This window comes from Tarenaya hassleriana, unplaced genomic scaffold, assembly GCF_000463585.1.
Source record: "Tarenaya hassleriana unplaced genomic scaffold, ASM46358v1 Cleome1, whole genome shotgun sequence".
In the NCBI taxonomy this organism is placed as follows: Eukaryota; Viridiplantae; Streptophyta; class Magnoliopsida; order Brassicales; family Cleomaceae; genus Tarenaya; species Tarenaya hassleriana.
Window position 1 is genome coordinate 7,192,230 of NW_010960187.1, and position 8,258 is coordinate 7,200,487.

The 8,258-nt window shown below is 39.5% G+C and overlaps 4 protein-coding genes across 4 annotated transcripts in view; 1 reads left to right on the forward strand and 3 right to left on the reverse strand.

Annotated features, from left to right (window-relative positions):
* Nucleotides 1-11: 11 nt before the first annotated feature.
* LOC104816961 (serine hydroxymethyltransferase 7) lies at nt 12-3,124 on the reverse strand. The gene is made up of 4 exons (XM_010546012.2): nt 1,860-3,124; nt 950-1,355; nt 532-633; nt 12-430 (listed from the first exon to the last, which is right to left on the reverse strand). Exons 1-4 carry the CDS (start codon nt 2,880-2,882, stop codon nt 207-209), a joined length of 1,755 nt encoding a protein of 584 aa, XP_010544314.1. The 5' UTR covers nt 2,883-3,124; the 3' UTR covers nt 12-206.
* Nucleotides 3,125-4,283: 1,159 nt separating this feature from the next.
* On the forward strand, nt 4,284-5,360 carry LOC104816971. Its single transcript, XM_010546023.1, has 3 exons — nt 4,284-4,485; nt 4,625-4,781; nt 5,124-5,360. Coding segments are annotated over exons 1-3 (246 nt in total). The 5' UTR covers nt 4,284-4,397; the 3' UTR covers nt 5,125-5,360.
* A 220-nt stretch (nt 5,361-5,580) lies between these two features.
* Nucleotides 5,581-7,494, reverse strand: LOC104816980 (protein GrpE). The gene is given in 4 exon segments (XM_010546034.2): nt 5,581-5,925; nt 6,299-6,607; nt 6,900-7,076; nt 7,229-7,494. Coding segments are annotated over 4 exon segments (921 nt in total). The 5' UTR covers nt 7,466-7,494; the 3' UTR covers nt 5,581-5,727.
* A 495-nt stretch (nt 7,495-7,989) lies between these two features.
* The window catches only part of LOC104816990 (probable eukaryotic translation initiation factor 5-1), a 2,772-nt gene continuing 2,503 nt past the window's right edge, over nt 7,990-8,258 (reverse strand). Inside the window, exon 3 of the mRNA XM_010546046.2 lies at nt 7,990-8,258. Within this exon, the coding sequence (XP_010544348.1) occupies nt 8,228-8,258 (31 nt within the window). The 3' untranslated portion in view covers nt 7,990-8,227.

Below are 8,258 nucleotides of genomic sequence, written 5' to 3' on the forward strand. Positions count from 1 at the left end.
CATAATTTCCATAAAAAAACAATGTACTTCATTTCCGTTTTCTTCGTTTCTACACAAATACATCTATTCACTGTAATTTACAGGATATATAACTATAATGAAATACCCCAGAGAGAGAGAGAGAGAGAGAGAGAGAGAGAGAGCATTTAGTGGAAGAATTAAATGTGGCTTCACCGCTGTGACAATTGGTCTCTCTATTTGGGCATTCAAATCTCAAACGCAGGCATCTCAAACTGTGAAGCAAAGGCTTCAACCCTGTTCCTGAGTTCAGTTATGTCTTTGTTGTTGCAGAGACTCTTCACAAACTCTTTGTTGCACTTCCCGTGTTCCCTCTGCAAAGCACTCGTTATCTGAGCTGCCCTGATGAGAAAATCGGCTATTGTCTCGAAATCTGACTCTACACAGCCTCGGGTTGTCATGGCCGGTGTCCCTATTGTTCATACATATACAAGAATTTGAAGTTCAGTCAGGCAGAGAACAATAGCGTGATCGGTTATTCCGATTAAAAGCAATGCATATCTATCTGCTTACCGATCCTGACACCTCCGGGACATATGGAGCCATTGTCTCCATATATAGCAGTCTTGTTTAAGGTAATATGGCACATCTCACAGACCTTCTCGTAGACCTTCCCTGAAAGACAATGAGCAAAGAGCATAGACCATCTCAGACATGCAGCCGATTAATCATTCCATATTCAAGTTCCAAGCTAAAGTCTCTTGTTACAGAGTAGATGTTCAGTAGGTCATCTATCTTGAGTTTTAAAGGATCTACTATTTTCAGATATATTGCTTAAACCAGAGATAGAGAGAGAGCCCGCTTTTGTTTCTTTTTTAAATGATCTAAGTAGATTCTTGAACCTAGGTTATGTACATTATTTTTTCAGACAATATATGCGAACAAGTCATGAATCATGATGAACAAGAATCCATGAATAATGTTTCCGTACCTGTCAGTCCCAAGGGGGTCAGATCCCATAGCAACAAATGGTTGTCCGTGCCACCGGTAACCAACCGGCATTTTCTCCTCTGCAGAGCTGATGCCAAAGCTTGAGCGTTTCTCTTCACCTGTTGTATGTAAGCTTTGTACTCTGGAGTGGCCACTTGTTTCAAGGCAATGGCAAGAGCAGCGATGTGGTTGTTGTGAGGACCCCCTTGTAGGGACGGGAATACTGCAAATGTTATCTTTTCCTCGATATCATATTGTGAAGAACTGTCACAGTGACCAGAATGAGGACCCTGCTTTCTTATCTTTGGGCCTCTCCGGTAGAAGATGATACCTCCTCTGGGTCCTCGCAGACCTTTGTGGGTAGTGGACGTAACTATGTCACAGTGATCAAACGGATTTGAACATTCCTGTGAGGACACATACCAAACACTCATGAGAAACAAAGTTTTTCAAGCAGAAACAGAATAAAAATGTTTGTAAGTACAATCAATTTCAAGTCCCTTCCTTAAAGGGTATCAATTTGACATATGAAACCAGTATCAACTCCATGACAAGAAGAGAAAAGATGCAAGCATGCAATTCGATTCTTATTTTCCCAAATCTTCATTCTATGTAACTACAAAGCTCACTACAAGCTCTAATCTGTCTGCTACAATGATTCAATCCAAACCCACCATGAAAAAAGAACTAAGTTTAACAATACAATCTAATTAAACAGTACTCCGCCTAATTGGTACTTGAATCAATATAACAAGAAAGACCCCTTTAAAAACCTTTAGTTTCACTGCCATAGCCTGAGGAAATCAACAAAATCTCAACTAATTAGTCTAATTTATCATCACATTCAATCTACAACATGGCAAAGTCAAACCCAAACAACCATAACAAGGACCGTAGTAGATGATTCAAACCTTAGTAGCAACGAGCCCGCTTATATGAGCCATATCACACATCAAAACAGCTCCACACTTGTCTGCAATCTGTCTAATCCTTGCGAAATCCCAGTCCCTAGGATATGAACTTCCTCCACATATAAGAATCTTGGGGCGGTAATCAAGCGCCTTCTCCTCAAGCTTATCGTAATCAATATACCCACTGCGAGGATTCACCTTATAAGGAAAACTCTCAAAGAATATTGATGCAGCAGAAACCTTCTTCCCACCAGGCGTGTAATACCCGTGGCTCATGTGCCCACCGGAGGGAGAATCCAGCCCCATAATCCGATCACCAGGCACCAAAAGTCCGGTGTACACCGCGAAATTCGCAGAAGTACACGAATATGGCTGCACATTGACACCCCATTTGTCAGGTTCAAGACCAAATGCGGCAAGGGCACGTTCGATGCACAGGGTTTCAATCTGGTCGATGTATTGATTGCCCGTGTAGTATCTCGCACCGGGCATTCCTTCGGAGTACTTGTTAGTCAAGTGACTTCCCAAAGCTTCCATTACCGCTCGGCACACGAAATTCTCAGAAGCAATCAGTTCGATCCCTTTGAATTGCCTTTGTTTCTCTTTCTCCATAATCTCGTGAATCTCTGGATCTGCCACATTAATAGGCTGATTGCCCCATGACCTAACAGCTGCTCGCCTTGATTCCAGATCGGTTTCAGCCATGATTCTCTTCGGAGGTTTCGCCTGCGACAGCGTTGGGCAATCCCGCTGTCTTTTCAGACACATCGGGTGCCCTAAAATGCTGAAATGATGCTCATCCTTTTGATCTTCCTCTTCCTTTCCCTCTCCTACACGAATTTTCTCAACCTTCTGCTCGAGCAACTGCAATGGAGCAGGACGAATGGGTGCCGGCGACGCGCGAAAACTCGGATCGACTTGCAGCTTAATCGAATCGTCGGCGATTGGAATTTTCGGGGTCATTGATGCGTGGGCGCAACCAAATCCAAGCGACAAATCAGGCTGAGCACGACTCAAATCCATACAAATTTCCGACACAGAAGCGGGAGAAAAAAAAATTAGGGATTTCAGAAGCAATTCCCGAGTTACGAGCAGAATCGACAAAAAAGGCGACAAATGGTACAACAGCAACAACAGTAGAAAAATCTGTGCTTTGATGAAGAAGATTTGAATGAAATTCCCATTCAAATCTCTCAAAACCCTAATTTGGACTGCAAATTTATTTCGCCGAGAAAATTCTGTTTGGACGGTGAGAAAAAAGGACACAAAGTGAGCGAACAAATAGGACGACTCAGGGAACACGAAGGCAAAAGATTTCAAAAGTTAACCGGTTTGTCCGGTTAGCCACAGTTCAATGAATCTGGACGTATTCTATCACAAACCGTGAGACTAAAGGTAACCCTTGACCGGCAATAGTCGGTAGCGTCAGGTAACCTCCGGTGGATGAAACGTGTCAAAATCTGAAAGGGACTTGAGGGGACAATACGGAATACAACTCATGTGGCCGTAAATCGAGGATAATTCATAGAGATCGACAACTATTGGTCTTTCAGTTTAGACAAATATTAAATTAAATTATTAAGATTTAGCATTTATATTTTTTATATAATTTTTTTCTCCATGATTTGTAAGTTGTAACAGAGACTGGGATGAAAAAAGTTTGGTGTTTATATTTTGCTTGTAAAAAATTAATCTATAAATAAATCATTTCATTATGCCAAGTATTTATTTTTTATTTTTTTAATTAGATTTTAGTTGCCGATATATTCCATGTATATAAAACTCTGAATATAAATCAATAATTTATAGATATATATATATATATATATCATATATTCTATTTTTTCTAAATAGATAAATAAATATGACGATTCGGTCTTTACAATACCATTGAAAATACATATGTTTCAGATGTAAAAGTCGTATCTTCAAAAAGCGTGTGCACATAGTTTTGGAAAACCCTATTTTATTGCAAAACCAAATCTTCATCTTTTGAATAAATTAAACATATTTCATATGACAGTTTAGAGAATAAAAATAAGTATATTATTTTTTTTGTCAAAAGGTTGGTATTTCATTTACTTTTAAAAACGGTACATATAATTAAGGAGCACGAGAAAATTGAGCTAGTTTTCAAATAAAGATAATTACGGATCGAAATATAATATACTCTTAAAAATGATCCAAAGTTTTTTTTTCATAATTAAAATTTTATGCTAGCAACTTAAGATTCAGACCGTTTTTTATTAATTGAAAATAATAGAAATTTCAATTTTGTTTTAGTTTTCTAGTTACATGAATGAAAAAAAGGAACAGAACGTCATATTGGGCTAAAAGAAAGCCCATTAGAAGTGAGCCTATTAAGAAAAGGCCCAATTATGGGCTATGGAAATTTCAATCTTGAAAAAAAAACGAGAACCAGTTTCGATGTTGCGTAAATTATTGCAGTTTCTGAAATCGGATTGAGAGAGAGAGAGTGCCTTCGAATCTTTGGATAGGCGAAATCGGAATCGGAGCGATTGCTTGGTCAGAACGATCATGGAATCTTCTTCCTGGGTTTACCCCACCGTATTATTCTTACGTCCGCTTTTGGCAATCGCGTTCGTTCTCTGCTTCATTGCCCTCTGTAATCTCTCTCTCTCCCTTATTTTCGAATTTTGTTTCTTTCGCAGAATTTTGATTTCTAGGGCTTGCGAATGGTGATCGTGCGATCTGAACATCTGGGTTTTGGTTTGAGTATGGGGTTTTACTTTGTGTTGGAGCAGGGTGGTTTCTGGCATGGAAGCTGGTATTGGTCCATGTTCCTTTGGTACAAGAGATATTTGGTTTGAAGAAGAAAACCATTAAACCAAAACCGGAAACGCGTGGGAGATATAGCAGATTTTACAACAGCATCAGTTCTCAGAACCCTGTTCCTCAATGGTAATTCTTCCTGTTGCTTCACCGTTAAGGTCAAAGAATAAAAATTTTCCCCATTCTATGAAAGTTATATCTAAACCGGTAGAGTTAAACCGATGTTCTTGAGAAGGGTCATGATGTTACCTGGTACATGTTGATTTGATTGTTCTTGGCCATTGATTTCGATTCCAACAGTAGGTTTCAGTTGATCATGAATGGAAAACCGGTGTGATATCGGAACTGTTGCAGGAAGAAATATATCTATCTAGCTAATCTTTGTGTTCTTACATGCCAATGGGCATGGAAGGTCCATTTTCCCTGTCTTTAGACTCTTCATTACAGAATTACCTATGACTTGTTTCGCAGAGGCTAAAGGTTACAAGCTTCACTTCAAGATGAGCAAGAAGAGACCTACTGCTGCAATGAAGGTGCAGATAGGATTCAACATGGAGCATGGAAAACAAAAGACCAATCTTTTGTAATGTTATGACAGATCAGTTGTAGGACAAACTATAGATTACGGCGAATGTACAGTGTCCGCTGTCACTGTCCTATGGGATGTGCATAGAATTGGTTCAATGACAAATCTTGGTTTCACTTTCACCACTAGTTTCCAAGTCTGACATCTTGGCCTGCAACCAATCTCGCAGTTCTTTGACCTTTAACACTTAGAACAAGGGGTTTCGAGACTATGTTCCTCAACTGATTTCACGGAATTTGGACAGAATTTCCAACCAAACCGAACTGCGAAAATCCGAGAAGGTGTTTGCTAAATCGGTTATTGGCTCTTGCATTCATATAGGGCGGATGAAACATATATGTATGGAGCAAAAATCAGATCCATTGAGTGAACAGAAACAATCATTGCATAAAAAAACAAAACAGCTTAGTATATATCCTTTAATGGTGAAAAATTGTGTGCAAAGGCGGTACAATGTTGAATCAAGAACAAAACCTTGAAAAATACCTTTTACAGTACATCTACTCCAGCTGAAGAGGCTGTCTCCCCAGCAGCCGAAGGAGTATTTTCCCGGCCAAGTCCTGCGGATACTATAACCTTTGCGGGTCTCAGAACACGATCACCAAGAAGAAATCCCCGGCTGAGCTCTTGGGTTACTGTCCCCGCCTTGATCTCCCGAGATTCCTCCCGTGAAATAGCTTCATGTAGCTACAATCAGTACAGGTTTTCCCACGTTATTCAAACCCGAAAACTTGACAAAAAAACCAGTTGTTTAGCAAAAACGAAAGAAGATGTGAGCATAGAGAATTGTATCAAACAAAAGCCTTCCACAACATTTTACAGAGCTCAACTGCTCGTCACCCGTTTCAAGTATCCAGAGTACAAAAACAAGAACAGAAGCTACTAGTCATTTCCTGATGCAAGGAAGACAAGCTGAAACTTACTGTCTGAATCAGTCATCTGATCTGACACAGTATAGTTTCAGATAAGTTAAGCTGTAAGGTATTCAATTTTTATATTCTTAGTTGCGGAAACTTCAAAACCAAAACAAGAATCATGGTCATGAAGAGCTTGTACTTACCAAAGGGTCAAAGGGCTTTCCAACAGTTGCAATGGCCGAAACGCGCAAACTCCTCAACACCTCGACGAATTGCCTGTATATTCCTTGATAACTCGTATCGATCTTCTTTTCCTTCTCGCTCTCGGGTTTAATCTGTTGTCTTGCTCTCTCAAAACTATCAACAATTGGCAAGAGTCTCTTCATTACTTCTCCTTTGGCGTTGGATTCTGTACTGAGACGATCTTTGTCAAACTTTTTCCTGGTGTTTTCAAAATCAGCCTGCAATCTGACATAACTCTCTTTCATGATGAACAAGAATCCATGAATAATGTTTCCGTACCTGTCAGTCCCAAGGGGGTCAGATCCCATAGCAACAAATGGTTGTCCGTGCCACCGGTAACCAACCGGCATTTTCTCCTCTGCAGAGCTGATGCCAAAGCTTGAGCGTTTCTCTTCACCTGTTGTATGTAAGCTTTGTACTCTGGAGTGGCCACTTGTTTCAAGGCAATGGCAAGAGCAGCGATGTGGTTGTTGTGAGGACCCCCTTGTAGGGACGGGAATACTGCAAATGTTATCTTTTCCTCGATATCATATTGTGAAGAACTGTCACAGTGACCAGAATGAGGACCCTGCTTTCTTATCTTTGGGCCTCTCCGGTAGAAGCCTTTTCAATTTCGCAGAAAACCGCTTCGATTTCAGAAATAACTTTCTCGTCGCCATTAGAAAGAGCTTCTTGATAAACCCTGATCAGGGTTTTCACATCCGTCGGGTACTTTGGGCTCCCCTCTTCCCCGTTCGTCTGAGAAACAAGAACACCGTCAATCACAATCCATGTAGCGATTCCCAGAACGGAAATTCACAAATCTAAGAGAACCCAAATGGAATTACGATACAGAAAATGGAAATCCGGTGGCGAATCTGATACCCAGGGAAAGGAAAAAAAACACTTACAGGAGGAGATTGTTGGGCGGATAGAGAAGCAACGAAGCTCCCCCGCTTGCTCATGCTTATGGGAGAGAGAGACAGCGGTAAAAACCCACGGATGGGATTCGATGGGGAAGAATGTGGGCCATGGAGGTTCCGCAGGGCTAGGGTTCTTGGTTTGTCGTTGGGAATTGAAGAAGAAGGGGAGACTGAGAAGCAAGGAGAAAGGGAGTTGGGAGGATTGATAACGAGAGAGGTCGCCATATCTCTGTGGGTTTTGGGTCTTGAGATTGAGCAGATACATATAAACAATTTCTTACGTCTAATAATACAAGCAAAGTGCCACTCATTATTTCTTCATCGGTGTTTGCAAAATTGTTAGGCATTTTATTTATATACTTATATATATTCAATTTCTATCGTCTATCTAATCAAATACAATTTTATTAAGAAAGAAATCAACTTTCCTTGTATTTATTATTGTCTCCAAAGGAGTCACCGTTCATTTATCACTGTATCCAAATGCTAGTTCTACATTTCAATTCTTTGTTCAAATTCAATTATTTTTATAATTTTTTTATTTTTGTTACAAATAATCAATTTAGCTTTTATATTAAAAAATTGAATTGATTTTAATTTATTGTTTTCATAATTTTCCAAACTATTTTTATATGCAATTTCCGATTTTGATTTTTATACTTCGATATCATTATGTTATTTATTATTTGAAAATTTCATTATTTAAAATATTAAATAGTAAAACAAAATACCAATTTAACAAAAACATATGACAATAAACCCAAACAAAAATAAGAAGAAGAAATCCAACAGCCAGCCACAAGTCCATAGAAACGACGTGCATCAAACACGATATAAAAAAAAACAAGCAAACAAACACCCAACCGAGACGAGAGAAACCCAGCCAGATTCATGTCCTCTAACACTTATTCAAATACCAAACCCTTAAGACATTAGGACCAGACACAACACAATCCATAGACCGTAATCGGTATATATATTATTAACTCACTCCTCCGTCTCAGATTCCGACTCGGCA